Source organism: Electrophorus electricus, chromosome 21 (assembly GCF_041902795.1).
Source record: "Electrophorus electricus isolate QZ-2024a chromosome 21, ASM4190279v1, whole genome shotgun sequence".
NCBI lineage: Eukaryota > Metazoa > Chordata > Actinopteri > Gymnotiformes > Gymnotidae > Electrophorus > Electrophorus electricus.
Window position 1 is genome coordinate 2,633,546 of NC_137517.1, and position 16,455 is coordinate 2,650,000.

Genomic DNA, 16,455 nt, shown 5'->3' on the forward strand with positions numbered 1-16,455 from the left:
GCAAAGGCTAATATACAGGATCGAATATATCTATCACATTAAATGATGGAAATTCACAAAATTTACATCACAAAGGAAAATTTCCCATTCCTTGACATCCTCCCTTTCCATTCCCTCCCTCTCTCTCTCTCTCTCTCTCTCTTTTGCTTTACCTCACAGTCATCTTGAAGCACCTGCGTCTGCAGTTTAGAGTCTTTTTCAAACACCCGGCCATTCCAACCCTGGAAACGCAAGGGCCCTGGCGTCTCCGTGGCGACCACTGCCGGGTCACTGTGGCAGCGGAGTGAAATGGTCTGAGTGGCCTCTGTGCTCAGCAAGTGCAAGAACTTCATTTGGACCTTACTGACGCCGAACGCCACCTAGAGGCACACACAAGAACAACACTCACCAACACCCTGAATGGAGTCCCATTTCACGGCCTGTTCAGAGGACGGAGTCTGTTAGGAATCTCGGTTTGTCACGATGAGGAGTGAAAATGTGTCTCACACCTAAAACACAGACACTGGTTGGTGCTGGTACCTCTCCCACGGTGTACTGGGCCACTCTGCACATGTCTGTGTCCAATACAAACCAGGCCATGGTGGACGTACTGGGATTTTTTGGGAAGGGGGGGGGTAATAAAGACATCTTTCACCCCCTCTCTGTCCCCATGGGTGCCACCTTGGTTCAGGTTGCCAGCTGCACCCGTTTCACAGACAACCAAGTGCTCGGTAGTGCCCAGTTAGACACCTCACACACACACACAGTCAGGTGACACCAGTTTAATGCACTGACATGACACACTAGACTAAGACAGCTGCCATCAGTGAGAAAGAACATTATGTACTCGGATTTCCATTATGTACTCGATTTAGGCAACATCAGACGGGATAATGACAGCAGAGGAAAATCTGATCAGTGTTCCGTTTTGGAATGGAGAAGATTAGGATCTGAGAAGACTGGTAGTAAGATGCATTCAAAGTACAGATCATCGGTGAATCACACTTTTTAAACGGCAGAAGAAGGAAAAACACCTGGCCTACGAGTGCACACTGCACAAAAGAGAGGAAAACAGAGAGAGAGAGAGAGAGAGAGAGTGTGAGTGTGTAGCATCTGAATTCCTGTACGGAATCTTTTGAGGTTAGAGCATGTTCCCCGAAACTCTTGGCTGCGTGCCGCTGTGCCCGCTACGCTCTGAGGGCTCTGTATTGTAGCTGGGCGTGGTATGTTAGTACCTTATCAGTGGCGAGGGGGTGAATGCACGTCTGGCCTCCTGCTGAGAAGTTACAAAACACCTGGACAGCGTCTGAAGTGCAGCCCAAGTTTGGATCAATCCAGAACATTCCTGCTCAGAACACAAAGACCCCAAAAACCCCAAAACAAAGCCATTAATATATTGCCGGTTCAGGGTGAATTAGCTCTGTACTCAATTGGCATTCAACGGAAAGTTCAAGATACATTCAACACAAAGTTAAAGATACATTCAACACGAAGTTAAAGATACATTCAACAGGAAGTTAAAGACTTAAAATGTGAACTGTATAACTAAACAAACAAAAGAAGGAAGGAAGGAATGACCTAACAAACAGGTGAGTGGACAGATGTTTCTCTCACCATCTGCCATCCTCTGCTGGCATTCCAGGAGGTCTCTGCAGAAGCGGGCAGGGTTCTCGCGAGAGCCCACTGGTGTCCTGATGCTGTCGATCAGGTTGCTCAGCTGGTCCAGGGTCTTGAAGATCTCCGTGCTCTGGTCCGCCAGGGACACCTGAGTGTTCTGGTAACTCTGCAGAGTGGTAAAGGTGAAGGAGAACCTTCACGTTAGTGTAGGAGACAAATTTTTTAGGGTCCCTGTCAGTCACATACACTTAGAGTCATCCTTGTAATAGAAAGCAACATAATTTGTGTCTTATTAAAACACACACACACACAGGAGGAATGCAAGGACCAGTGCTCACTAGTCTGCATGGATATTTCCAAAAACATTGTGTGAACACTCATCACGGAAGGAAGCTTTTTAAATAAATTTATTTGACATTTAAGGACTCTCTGTTACTCTCTGTTTGTCTTTCTCATCCTCTGAGTAAGTTTTCCTGGACATGATTGCAGCAGTGAACTCTGGTAATGGGTCCTGATAACCTGATGGGTTAGGGTTGCCATGTACCTCCTGCAGTGCCGTGTCGGACTCTGCCAAGGATTAGGGTTAGGGGTTAGGGTTAGGGGTTAGGGGTTAGGATTGTCGTGTACCTCCTGCAGTGCCGTGTCGGACTCTGCCAAGGATTAGGGTTAGGGTTAGGGGTTAGGGTTAGGGGTTAGGGGTTAGGGGTTAGGATTGTCGTGTACCTCCTGCAGTGCCGTGTTGGACTCTGCCAAGGATTAGGGTTAGGGTTAGGGGTTAGGGGTTAGGGTTAGGGTTAGGGGTTAGGGGTTAGGGGTTAGGATTGTCGTGTACCTCCTGCAGTGCCGTGTCGGACTCTGCCAAGGATTAGGGTTAGGGTTAGGGGTTAGGGGTTAGGGGTTAGGGTTAGGGGTTAGGGGTTAGGATTGTCGTGTACCTCCTGCAGTGCCGTGTTGGACTCTGCCAAGGATTAGGGTTAGGGTTAGGGGTTAGGGGTTAGGGTTAGGGTTAGGGTTAGGGGTTAGGGGTTAGGGGTTAGGATTGTCGTGTACCTCCTGCAGTGCCGTGTTGGACTCCGCCAAGGCCAGTGTGGCTGCATCCACGCGCAGGCGTCTCTGGAAGCAGATCACATTAAGCAAAACCAACTCATAGTAAAACAGCTGGTCCTGGATCAGCTCCCTCCTTTCTGGAAAGTCACATTTGCTGTAGTATGAGGAATAAAAACTGACACCAGGCCTGCACACTGTGTACGGTATGTCGCACTAGGACATGTGATTACTGAGAGGGCAATAATTGGAGCAACCCCTCTAATGAAGGGGGGTGCTAGGGTTACCCCTAACCCCTAACCCCTAACTCTAACCCTAACCCTAACCCTAACCCTAACCCCTAACCACTAACCCTAACCCTAACCCTAAGCCCTAACCCTCTAATGAAGGGAGGTGCTAGGGTTACCCCTAACCCCTAACCACTAACCCTAACCCTAACCCTCTAATGAAGGGGGGTGCTAAGGTTAACCCTAACCCCTAACCACTAACCCTAACCCTAAGCCCTAGCCCTAAGCCTCTAATGAAGAGAGGTAGTAGGGTTAACCCACCCCTAACCCCTAACTGTAACCCATAACCCTCCAATGAAGGGATGTGCTAAATCCCACTGCTGTCTACATTATAACCTCCAGAGCTAACAACTCACACACCAGCCATCACACCATACACTCACACACACACACACAGATGCACTCAGAACAGGTCTACAGAAGTGTTCAGTAATCCGGGGAGGGCCTGCAGGTCAGAACTCTGTTCTGGCCTGTCGGAGACACGGCATAACTTTTGAATGCACTAGTTTGTTTTTTTTTCTTTTTCAGCGAAGTTTATAGGAAAGATTTTCTTATATAAACACTTCCCAAGAACCTTCCACACGGCATAGCTGAGAGCTTCTGGTGTCCTGGTGTGTGTGTGTGTGTGTATCTTCCCATATTCTGCCAACATCAACCCCGCTGCTTGATTCTAGCTCCTGCAGATTCCCATCACTCCCGTTGACCTCTGAATCTCTCACGCAAACATATGGTCTGCACTGTAACTATGGCAGCGAGCCAAACACACATGTGTCATGATTCATCTGCACTTGCGTTATGCCACAGATCCTTAAACACACACAGATCCCCCCCTACTGACTGCAGGAGGATGGTGAAATTGATTCAAATCAGACGTTCAAGCATGCTTCGAGGCCACCGATAACGTGGAAATGTTAAACGGAAGCAGACTTTCAGTGACTAACATTCTAAAGATAGACAACAATGTCAAAAAAACAACAGAAGGTCCCACCCATATTTCTCCTGAAGTTCCTTGGTTTTATGTGATATGGAACATGGCTCTTACCGCTGGCCCAGGAGCTCCGGGTCGACCCTACGATACAACAGTGAGAAGGATGTCATCAGCATGGAGTTAGCACCTGAGCCTTTCAGCACTGATGGCCGAACAGTGAGGGTTATCTCCATCGCCTTCTGGGAGAGCAGCTTCAGCAAACATCTGCAGACTGTGAATGTCTGGAACATGCCTGGTTCCAGCATTTACACGCCCCGTGAAGATCAGGCCCAGCCCTTATCTGCCCCAGCCCTTATCTGCCCCAGGCAAGAGATGAGTACTTTAAGGAGAAGTGTCCACTCACCCTCGGTCCTGGACTACCCCGTGGCCCTGCGGGACCCTGTTGGGACGGGAGAAATGGGTTACCATGACACTCGTGTGTATCACTGCAATGTGCCAGGTGGCAGGTGAAATTTGGTTGGATACTTCAGCAGGGAATTAATCAGGAGCAGTAACACTGTTTCTGTTTGACATGACACAAACATTGCACACATCTGTGGGTTTTAAACCCTCAACAGAAACTGTCATCATGGAGAATTTTTGTTCAGTCTTGTGGTACCAGACTTTTTTTGGATCTCAAAACTGCCTAAATCGGTTCTAACACTTTTATAACACACCCAAGATGTTATGGTGGAAACTGCACATTAGGGAGCAGCTTTGTGCTCCCACAGGCCAGTAGGCGCCCCGCGTTCACCATTTGTGTGTGTGTGTGTGTGTGTGTGTGTGTGTGTGTGTGTCCTCAGTTTGTCCCATGTTTTTGACACACCAGTAGCAGGTATAGGGGAGAATACTACACTCTGTATAACTCAAACATCACCACAGGAAAGTGCTTCCACTAGGACCCTCAGTGCAAACAGGGAGGTAAACACCTTCACACACAAAATAATACACAAGCTCTGCTCCTATTATTATTATTAATAACAATAATATTTAACATGATGGGCTTCAGTGTAGTATGATGATGTAAGAGGTGGGAGGAGGTTCATTGTAGTATGATGATGTAAGAGGTGGGAGGGGCTTGTTTATGCTGGTGATTATTCTAAACGCCTTCTCACCATTTCTCCTGTTCCTCCTTTGGGCCCTTGGGGACCCTGTAGGAAAAGTCACATATACTCATATACAGTAACTGAACAAAACACACGCAGGTCTTTCAATATACATGAATTAAAAATAAAAAAGAATAAATCACAACAGCCACAGAACAGTTACTTACTGGTCTCCCCATCGGACCAACCATCCCGACTGGACCTATGGGACCTGTGAAACCCTGAAACACACACACAAAGATTATACACAAAATAGAAACACACAGGGAGATGGGAAGGGATGAAATAGAAACCGAGAGAGGGCGAGAGAGACAGAGGAAAAGAGAAATGTTACTCACCAGTGGCCCCATTGGGCCTTTGGGTCCAGAAGCACCAGCAAAGCCCAAATCACCGTCCGGACCCTAGTCCAATCAGAGACCACAACACTTATCTAACTCCAGTAACACCAGTAATGTTGTCTTCAGTTGTCTCTCAAGTTCAGTAATGGCCGTCTCTAAAGTCGGGTCTAGGTAAAGCAGTCTAGAACAGTCTAGAACCAGTGCTGCACCCTACTGGAGATGGTCTAGTTTCTCTCAGACGATCTCATCATTATTGCCACTGCTGCTATAATAATGGTCAGTGATTGTGATTATTGTAATTATGCTATGTTTCATTTGCATATGCTAATGCACGATCGCATTGTCCCCCTGGAGTTAATCGTCTGCAGGTTACTGTGGTGGTGGTGTGTGTGTGAGATCACGGGGTGGTGTGTGTGTGAGATCACGGGGTGGTGTGTGTGAGATCATGGGGTGGTGTGTGTGAGATCACGGGGTGGTGTGTGTGTGAGATCACAGTGTGGTGCGTGTGAGATCACGGGGTGGTGTGTGTGAGATCACGGGGTGGTGTGTGTGAGATCACAGGGTGGTGTGTGTGTGAGATCACAGGGTGATGTGTGTGAGATCACGGGGTGGTGTGTGTGAGATCACGGGGTGGTGTGTGTGTGAGATCACAGGGTGATGTGTGTGAGATCACAAGGGGGTGATGTGTGTGAGATCACAGGGTGATGTGTGTGAGATCACAGGGTGATGTGTGTGAGATCACAGGGTGGTGTGTGTGAGATCACAGGGTGATGTGTGTGACATCACAGGGTGGTGTGTGTGTGAGATCACAGGGTGGTGTGTGTGAGATCACAGGGTGATGTGTGTGTGATCACAAGGGGGTGATGTGTGTGAGATCATAAGGGGGTGGTGTGTGTGAGATCACGGGGTGGTGTGTGTGAGATCACGGGGTGATGTGTGTGAGATCACGGGGTGGTGTGTGTGAGATCACAGGGTGGTGTGTGTGAGATCACGGGGTGGTGTGTGTGAGATCACAGGGTGATGTGTGTGAGATCACGGGGTGGTGTGTGTGAGATCACAGGGTGATGTGTGTGAAATCACAGGGTGGTGTGTGTGAGATCACAGGGTGATGTGTGTGAGATCACAGGGTGGTGTGTGTGAGATCACAGGGTGGTGTGTGTGTGAGATCACGGGGCGGTGTGTGTGAGATCACAGGGTGGTGTGTGTGTGAGATCACGGGGTGGTGTGTGTGTGAGATCACGGGGTGGTGTGTGTGAGATCACAAGGGGGTGGTGTATGTGAGATCACGGGGCATGATGTGTGTGAGATCACCTTAGTGATGTGTGTGAGATCACGGGGTGGTGTGTGTGAGATCACAGGGTGGTGTGTGTGAGATCACAGGGTGGTGTGTGTGAGATCACGGGGTGATGTGTGTGAGATCACGGGGTGGTGTGTGTGAGATCACAGGGTGGTGTGTGTGAGATCACGGGGTGGTGTGTGAGATCACAGGGTGATGTGTGTGAGATCACGGGGTGGTGTGTGTGAGATCACAGGGTGATGTGTGTGAGATCACAGGGTGGTGTGTGTGAGATCACAGGGTGATGTGTGTGAGATCACAGGGTGGTGTGTGTGAGATCACAGGGTGGTGTGTGTGTGAGATCACGGGGCGGTGTGTGTGAGATCACAGGGTGGTGTGTGTGTGAGATCACGGGGTGGTGTGTGTGTGAGATCACAAGGGGGTGGTGTATGTGAGATCACGGGGCATGATGTGTGTGAGATCACCTTAGTGATGTGTGTGAGATCACGGGGTGGTGTGTGTGAGATCACAGGGTGGTGTGTGTGAGATCACAGGGTGGTGTGTGTGAGATCACGGGGTGATGTGTGTGAGATCACGGGGTGGTGTGTGTGAGATCACGGGGTGGTGTGTGTGAGATCACAGGGTGATGTGTGTGAGATCACCTGGTGGTGTGTGTGAGATCACAGGGTGATGTGTGTGAGATCACAGGGTGGTGTGTGTGAGATCACAGGGTGGTGTGTGTGTGAGATCACGGGGCGGTGTGTGTGAGATCACAGGGTGGTGTGTGTGTGAGATCACGGGGTGGTGTGTGTGTGAGATCACGGGGTGGTGTGTGTGAGATCACAAGGGGGTGGTGTATGTGAGATCACGGGGCATGATGTGTGTGAGATCACCTTAGTGATGTGTGTGAGATCACGGGGTGGTGTGTGTGAGATCACAGGGTGGTGTGTGTGAGATCACAGGGTGGTGTGTATGTGAGATCACAGGGTGGTGTGTGTGTGAGATCACGGGGCGGTGTGTGTGAGATCACAGGGTGGTGTGTGTGTGAAATCACGGGGTGGTGTGTGTGTGAGATCACGGGGTGGTGTGTGTGAGATCACAAGGGGGTGGTGTATGTGAGATCACGGGGCATGATGTGTGTGAGATCACCTTAGTGATGTGTGTGAGATCACGGGGTGGTGTGTGTGAGATCACAGGGTGGTGTGTGTGAGATCACAGGGTGGTGTGTATGTGAGATCACAGGGTGGTGTGTGTGAGATCACAGGGTGGTGTGTGTGTGAGATCACAGGGTGATGTGTGTGAGATCACGGGGTGGTGTGTGTGAGATCACGGGGTGGTGTCGGTGAGATCATGGGGTGATGTGTGTGAGATCACAGGGTGATGTGTTTGTAATGGGGTATGCTGACCTTGGGCCCTGGGAAACCTTGGAGACCAAGCATGCCTTGTTCACCAGATTCACCCTGCACACACAAACACACACACACACACACACACACACACACACACACACACACACACACACACACACACACACACACACACACACACACACACACATATATGACTGACACTGTGCTAATACAACTGACTAATACATTACTAATCACTTATTTTCTTGGACAGTGTTTCACTCACCCGTTGACCTTTGACCCCAGGGTCACCCATCTTGCCCTGGTCTCCGGAGGCACCCTCCATGCCCTTAGTGCCGGCCGGTCCCCTCTCACCCGGCAAACCTCTCTCACCCTGGAAAATACGGGTCAAACTGAGGTCAAAAGGTCACACATAGGTTCACCTGGAAAATCTTACTTATCAGGGGTTAAACCCTCCTTTTGTTGGCCAAGTCCACCGGAGGAAGCCTGTAATGGCCGTGCTGGACGGAGAGGGAATAATCCGAGCGGGAGAGAGGCAGATCCCTACCTGCAACCCGGATGGCCCTCTGTCTCCGACAGCACCGGGCAGGCCGACGTCCCCACGCAGACCAGGAAGCCCCGCCCTCCCCTCAGGGCCCGGGGCTCCACGCTGACCCTGCAAACATGTGTCACACAGAGGAGGGGCCAATCAGAGGCAGGTCAAAAATGCGTCACACAGAGCAGGGGGCAATCAGAGGCAGGTCAAAAATGCATCACACAGAGCAGGGGGCAATCAGAGGCAGGTCAAACATATGTCACACAGAGGAGGGGCCAATCAGAGGCAGGTCAAACATGCATCACACAGAGCAGCGGCCAATCAGAGGCAGGTCAAACATGCGTCACACAGAGCAGGGGCCAATCAGAGGCAGGTCAAACATGTGTCACACAGAGGAGGGGCCAATCAGAGGCAGGTTAAACATGCATCACACAGAGGAGGGGCCAATCAGAGGCAGGTCAAACATGGACACATGGAAGGAACAACCGGAATCAGACGGATAACAGAGTTAGGGGCACAAACACCTACAGGGTGTGTGTGTGTGTGTGTGTGTGTGTGTGTGTGTGTGTGTATGTATGTGTGTGTGTATGTGTGTGTGTATCTTAGTAGTAGACTCAGACTGTGCTGTGTGTTAAGATCTATCGATGATACTGATTTCATCAAAGTTATTATTTTTTACTGGCTAAATGACTTCAGTTCTTTAGAGTAGTCAGATATGGCCAGTAAAATGAAAACTTAGTTTAAACTGAGAGAGAGAGCGGGAGAGAGTTCTTGGCTCCTCCTTGCTCATGGCAGGTATTAGTCACACACATTGTGATTGACAGCTGGGGCTCAGATGCCAAACCAAATACCTGCCAGCCAAAGACCTGTCAGCACTCTCTCTCTCTCGCTCTCTCTCTCTCTCTCTCTCTCTCTCTCTCTCTCTCTCTCTCTCTCACACATACACAGACACACATACACACACACACACACACACACACAATATGGAATATGTGTGGAATCAGTACAATCCTTAATTTGCTTCATATTATATAAGAGCTTGTGTATGAGTGTGTATATCTTTGCGTACACGCATGTGTGTGTGTGTGTGAGAGAGAGCGAGAGAGAGACATATCTGATGGAAAACTTTAACTCTGAGAAAGCTGAACCTGAACATAAAAACATGTCTCTCCTTAACGAGACTTTAAACCAGTTTTCTAGGACACTGCTGATGTAAGTTGGGTGTAAGGTCTCAGGTTTAAGTGTTCATACTGAGGTCTTAACGTAGTATCAGCAGTGTGACTATACAGCTGCTGAGATAGATAGAAAAATAGACAGACAGACAGACAGATGGAGAGAGAGAGAGAGAGAACAGGGTCCCAGGCCCCACACCCATCATTGGGGATTCTGGGTCTCGCACCCGTTAGCAGGGGCTCTGGGTCCCGCACCCGTTAGCAGGGGCTCTGGGTCCCGCACCCATTAGCAGGGGCTCTGGGTCCCACACCTCCTGCCAGGCCTAAGGACGGGACAGTCCCGCTGGGCTCCAGCTCTGCTCCAGGTCGGCAGCAGTAGCGCTGACTCAGTGCAGGCCGGCCCACACGCCCCGTGACTCAAGGCCTTTCACATTATAGCCATGCCCCTACCCCGCCCCTACATTAAACACACAGACACATGGGAGTCAGTGCCAGGGCTAATGAGGTGTGAAAGAGAAACTGCTTGTATGTATGTGTGTGCGTGTGTGTGTGTGTGTGTGTACTTCACATGCTACAGCTCTGTAAATCTCTGACTGTAGCCACTGCATGATTCAACCTTAATATGGAAAATGATGCCATTATCAAACATAACTCACTACCACAACCTACACAAGAACAGAGCTGTGTGTGTGCATGTGAGAGAGAGTGTGTGAGTGAGAGAGAGTGAGTGTCTGTGAGAGAGTGAGTGAGTGTGAGTGAGTGTGAGTTAGTGTGTGAGTGAGAGAGTGAGTGTCAGTGAGAGTGAGTGAGAGTTAGTGTGAGTGAGAGTGAGTGAGTGTGAGTTAGTGTGTGAGTGAGAGTGAGTGTTAGTGTGTGAGTGTGAGAGTTAGTGAGTGAGTGTGAGATAATGTTTGAGGGAGAGAGTGAGGGAGTATGAGATAGTGTGTGAGTGTGTGTGAGTGAGAGACTGAGTGAGTATGAGTGAGGGAGTGAATGAGTGAGAGTTAGTGTGTAAGTGAGAGAGTGAGTGAGTGTGAGTTAGTGTGTGAGTGAGAGAGTGAGTGAGTGTGAGTGAGTGTGAGTTAGTGTCTTAAACTCACTCTGTGGCCCATTAGGCCTGGCAGTCCTGGTAACCCTGGTAACCCAGGAGGGACATCAGGTCCAGGATATCCCATCATGCCTTTGGGCCCTGGCAGACCTGTAGGCCCCTGAAACACAACATACACACTGAATCTGGCTTCCAACAAAACACAGAGAGATGTTTGTATCAAGGTCTGCACCTATGTGCTTCTTGTCCTAGACTGTGTGTGTGTGTGTGTGTGTGTGTGTGTGTGTGTGTGTGTGTGACACTATACAGCATATCAGTGTGTGAGACAGGGGAATGCTTACCTCTGGGCCAGGTGAACCTGTCAGACCTCGAGCACCTTTTTTTCCTTGTAGTCCCTAAACCCAAGACACACACACACACACACACACACACACAACCCTTTTTTATATATATATATATATATATATATATGTATGTATGTATGTATGTATGTATGTATGTATGTATGTATGTATGTATTTATTTATTTATTTATTTATTTTTTCCGTGTTGCAATGGGGATCTTTACAAGCACGCACACAGCTTTGGCCCAGGACTCAGGAAACAGAGAACAAGCATACCTAGAAATTCACAAGAATGGTCTAATGTGGAGAATCATTAACATTAACATGTGGCCAAAGAAGAGTCCAGAAGAAGCCAAACCCCTGGAGATGCTGTAAGCTCCCTGACTCGTAAGGTCCTCTGTGTCTGTGCAGGACCTGAGACTTCACTCATAATCTCACTGCCCCCCGACTCACCTCTCCAGCTCAGTGTGAGGTTATGAACACACACACACACACCGACACACACACACACACGCACACATACACACACACGCACACATGCACGCACACACGCGCACACATGCACGCACACGCACGCACACGCATGCACACGCACGCACGCGCACACGCACACATGCACACACACACGCACACACACACACACCGACACACGCACACACACGCACACACGCGCACACACACATGCGTACACACGCACACACACACGCACACACACACACACACACCGACACACACACACACGCACACACACACACACTCACGCGCACGCACACACGCGCACACACACACGCGCACACACACATGCACACACGCGCACACACACATGCACACACGCGCACACACACACGCACGCACACACACACACACGCACACACACACACACACACACACACACACGTACCTGAGTTCCTTTATCTCCTTTGGGTCCTTCTTTACCAGGAATGCCAGGTAATCCCTAAAGAGAAAATGTAGTAATTTGTGCAAACTTTTGTGCATTTGTCTCTACTATACATACATACACCTTATATATAAACTAGATACACATAAACCTTATATATAAACTATATACACATACACCTTATATATAAACTATATACACATACACCTTATATAAACTATATACACATACACCATATATATAAACTAGATACACATAAACCTTATCTATAAACTATATATACATAAACCTTATATATAAACTATATACACGTAAACCTTATATATAAACAATATACACAAAAACCTTATATATAAACTATATAAACTTGTATGTTGTGTGTTGTACAGTATAAGGGTTGTGTTGTGTGTTGTACAGTATAAGGGTGGTGTTATGTATTGTGTGTTGTACAGTATAAGGGTTGTGTTGTGTGTTGTACAGTATAAGGGTGGTGTTATGTGTTGTGTGTTGTACAGTATAAGGGTTGTGTTATATGTTGTGTGTTGTACAGTATAAGGGTTGTGTTGTGTTGTGTGTTGTACAGTATAAGGGTGGTGTTGTGTGTTGTACAGTATAAGGGTTGTGTTGTGTGTTGTACAGTATAAGGGTGGTGTTGTGTGTTGTGTGTTGTACAGTATAAGGGTTGTGTTGTGTGTTGTACAGTATAAGGGTGGTGTTGTGTGTTGTGTGTTGTACAGTATAAGGGTTGTGTTGTGTTGTGTGTTGTACAGTATAAGGGTTGTGTTGTGTGTTGTACAGTATAAGGGTGGTGTTGTGTGTTGTGTGTTGTACAGTATAAGGGTTGTGTTGTGTGTTGTGTGTTGTACAGTATAAGGGTGGTGTTGTGTTGTGTGTTGTACAGTATAAGGGTTGTGTTGTGTGTTGTACAGTATAAGGGTGGTGTTGTGTGTTGTACAGTATAAGGGTTGTGTTGTGTGTTGTACAGTATAAGGGTGGTGTTGTGTGTTGTGTGTTGTACAGTATAAGGGTTGTGTTGTGTGTTGTACAGTATAAGGGTGGTGTTGTGTGTTGTACAGTATAAGGGTGGTGTTGTGTGTTGTGTGTTGTACAGTATAAGGGTTGTGTTGTGTTGTGTGTTGTACAGTATAAGGGTTGTGTTGTGTGTTGTACAGTATAAGGGTGGTGTTGTGTGTTGTACAGTATAAGGGTTGTGTTGTGTGTTGTGTGTTGTACAGTATAAGGGTGGTGTTGTGTTGTGTGTTGTACAGTATAAGGGTTGTGTTGTGTGTTGTACAGTATAAGGGTGGTGTTGTGTGTTGTGTGTTGTACAGTATAAGGGTTGTGTTGTGTGTTGTACAGTATAAGGGTGGTGTTGTGTGTTGTACAGTATAAGGGTTGTGTTGTGTGTTGTACAGTATAAGGGTTGTGTTGTGTGTTGTGTGTTGTACAGTATAAGGGTTGTGTTGTGTGTTGTACAGTATAAGGGTTGTGTTGTGTTGTGTGTCGTACAGTATAAGGGTTGTGTTGTGTGTTGTACAGTATAAGGGTGGTGTTGTGTGTTGTACAGTATAAGGGTTGTGTTGTGTGTTGTGTGTTGTACAGTATAAGGGTGGTGTTGTGTGTTGTACAGTATAAGGGTTGTGTTGTGTTGTGTGTTGTACAGTATAAGGGTTGTGTTGTGTGTTGTACAGTATAAGGGTGGTGTTGTGTGTTGTGTGTTGTACAGTATAAGGGTTGTGTTGTGTTGTGTGTTGTACAGTATAATGGTTGTGTTGTGTGTTGTACAGTATAAGGGTGGTGTTGTGTGTTGTGTGTTGTACAGTATAAGGGTTGTGTTGTGTTGTGTGTTGTACAGTATAAGGGTTGTGTTGTGTGTTGTACAGTATAATGGTTGTGTTGTGTTGTGTGTTGTACAGTATAAGAGTTGTGTTGTGTGTTGTACAGTATAAGGGTTGTGTTGTGTGTTGTACAGTATAAGGGTTGTGTTGTGTGTTGTGTGTTGTACAGTATAAGGGTGGTGTTGTGTGTTGTACAATATAAGGGTTGTGTTGTGTTGTGTGTTGTACAGTATAAGGGTTGTGTTGTGTGTTGTACAGTATAAGGGTTGTGTTGTGTTGTGTGTTGTACAGTATAAGAGTTGTGTTGTGTGTTGTACAGTATAAGGGTTGTGTTGTGTGTTGTACAGTATAAGGGTTGTGTTGTACAGTATAAGGGTGGTGTTGTGTGTTTTACAGTATAAGGGTGGTGTTGTGTGTTGTACAGTATAATGGTTGTGTTGTGTGTTGTACAGTATAAGGGTGGTGTTGTGTGTTGTACAGTATAAGGGTTGTGTTGTGTTGTGTGTTGTACAGTATAAGGGTTGTGTTGTGTGTTGTACAGTATAAGGGTTGTGTTGTGTTGTGTGTTGTACAGTATAAGGGTGGTGTTGTGTGTTGTACAGTATAAGGGTGGTGTTGTGTGTGGTACAGTATAAGGGTTGTGTTGTGTTGTGTGTTGTACAGTATAAGGGTTGTGTTGTGTGTTGTACAGTATAAGGGTTGTGTTGTGTGTTGTACAGTATAAGGGTGGTGTTGTGTTGTGTGTTGTACAGTATAATGGTTGTGTTGTGTGTTGTACAGTATAAGGGTGGTGTTGTGTGTTGTGTGTTGTACAGTATAAGGGTGGTGTTGTGTGTTGTGTGTTGTACAGTATAAGGGTTGTGTTGTGTGTTGTACAGTATAAGGGTGGTGTTGTGTGTTGTACAGTATAAGGGTTGTGTTGTGTGTTGTACAGTATAAGGGTTGTGTTGTGTTGTGTGTCGTACAGTATAAGGGTTGTGTTGTGTGTTGTACAGTATAAGGGTGGTGTTGTGTGTTGTACAGTATAAGGGTTGTGTTGTGTGTTGTGTGTTGTACAGTATAAGGGTGGTGTTGTGTGTTGTACAGTATAAGGGTTGTGTTGTGTGTTGTACAGTATAAGGGTGGTGTTGTGTGTTGTACAGTATAAGGGTTGTGTTGTGTGTTGTACAGTATAAGGGTGGTGTTGTGTGTTGTGTGTTGTACAGTATAAGGGTTGTGTTGTGTTGTGTGTTGTACAGTATAATGGTTGTGTTGTGTGTTGTACAGTATAAGGGTGGTGTTGTGTGTTGTGTGTTGTACAGTATAAGGGTTGTGTTGTGTTGTGTGTTGTACAGTATAAGGGTTGTGTTGTGTGTTGTACAGTATAATGGTTGTGTTGTGTTGTGTGTTGTACAGTATAAGAGTTGTGTTGTGTGTTGTACAGTATAAGGGTTGTGTTGTGTGTTGTACAGTATAAGGGTTGTGTTGTGTGTTGTGTGTTGTACAGTATAAGGGTGGTGTTGTGTGTTGTACAATATAAGGGTTGTGTTGTGTTGTGTGTTGTACAGTATAAGGGTTGTGTTGTGTGTTGTACAGTATAAGGGTTGTGTTGTGTTGTGTGTTGTACAGTATAAGAGTTGTGTTGTGTGTTGTACAGTATAAGGGTTGTGTTGTGTGTTGTACAGTATAAGGGTTGTGTTGTACAGTATAAGGGTGGTGTTGTGTGTTTTACAGTATAAGGGTGGTGTTGTGTGTTGTACAGTATAATGGTTGTGTTGTGTGTTGTACAGTATAAGGGTGGTGTTGTGTGTTGTACAGTATAAGGGTTGTGTTGTGTTGTGTGTTGTACAGTATAAGGGTTGTGTTGTGTGTTGTACAGTATAAGGGTTGTGTTGTGTTGTGTGTTGTACAGTATAAGGGTGGTGTTGTGTGTTGTACAGTATAAGGGTGGTGTTGTGTGTTGTACAGTATAAGGGTTGTGTTGTGTTGTGTGTTGTACAGTATAAGGGTTGTGTTGTGTGTTGTACAGTATAAGGGTTGTGTTGTGTGTTGTACAGTATAAGGGTGGTGTTGTGTTGTGTGTTGTACAGTATAAGGGTTGTGTTGTGTGTTGTACAGTATAAGGGTGGTGTTGTGTGTTGTACAGTATAAGGGTTGTGTTGTGTTGTGTGTTGTACAGTATAAGAGTTGTGTTGTGTGTTGTACAGTATAAGGGTGGTGTTGTGTTGTGTGTTGTACAGTATAAGGGTTGTGTTGTGTGTTGTACAGTATAAGGGTTGTGTTGTGTTGTGTGTTGTACAGTATAAGAGTTGTGTTGTGTGTTGTACAGTATAAGGGTGGTGTTGAGTGTTGTACAGTATAAGGGTTGTGTTGTGTGTTGTACAGTATAAGGGTGGTGTTGTGTGTTGTACAGTATAAGGGTTGTGTTGTGTGTTGTACAGTATAAGGGTTGTGTTGTGTTGTGTGTTGTACAGTATAAGAGTTGTGTTGTGTGTTGTACAGTATAAGGGTTGTGTTGTGTGTTGTACAGTATAAGAGTTGTGTTGTGTTGTGTGTTGTACAGTATAAGAGTTGTGTTGTGTGTTGTACAGTATAAGGGTGGTGTTGTGTGTTGTACAGTATAAGGGTTGTGTTGTGTGTTGTACAGTATAAGGGTG

The 16,455-nt window shown here is 46.7% G+C and overlaps 1 protein-coding gene across 3 annotated transcripts in view; it reads right to left on the reverse strand.

The window, feature by feature from the left end:
• The window catches only part of col24a1 (collagen type XXIV alpha 1), a 94,767-nt gene that overhangs the window by 3,159 nt on the left and 75,153 nt on the right, over positions 1-16,455 (reverse strand). For 2 of the 3 annotated variants that reach the window (XM_035521492.2, XM_035521491.2), the window contains 15 exons: positions 11,985-12,038; positions 11,081-11,134; positions 10,792-10,899; positions 8,532-8,639; positions 8,250-8,357; positions 8,021-8,074; positions 5,339-5,401; positions 5,168-5,221; positions 5,010-5,045; positions 4,259-4,294; positions 3,970-3,996; positions 2,647-2,709; positions 1,594-1,762; positions 1,215-1,324; positions 153-359 (listed from right to left, as the gene is read on the reverse strand). In XM_035521492.2, coding sequence (XP_035377385.2) covers positions 153-359; positions 1,215-1,324; positions 1,594-1,762; positions 2,647-2,709; positions 3,970-3,996; positions 4,259-4,294; positions 5,010-5,045; positions 5,168-5,221; positions 5,339-5,401; positions 8,021-8,074; positions 8,250-8,357; positions 8,532-8,639; positions 10,792-10,899; positions 11,081-11,134; positions 11,985-12,038 — 1,251 coding nt within the window. Of the gene's footprint in view, positions 1-152; positions 360-1,214; positions 1,325-1,593; positions 1,763-2,646; positions 2,710-3,915; positions 3,997-4,258; positions 4,295-5,009; positions 5,046-5,167; positions 5,222-5,338; positions 5,402-8,020; positions 8,075-8,249; positions 8,358-8,531; positions 8,640-10,791; positions 10,900-11,080; positions 11,135-11,984; positions 12,039-16,455 lie in introns of those variants that run through there. The other variant, XR_014119071.1, reaches the window with a different exon arrangement.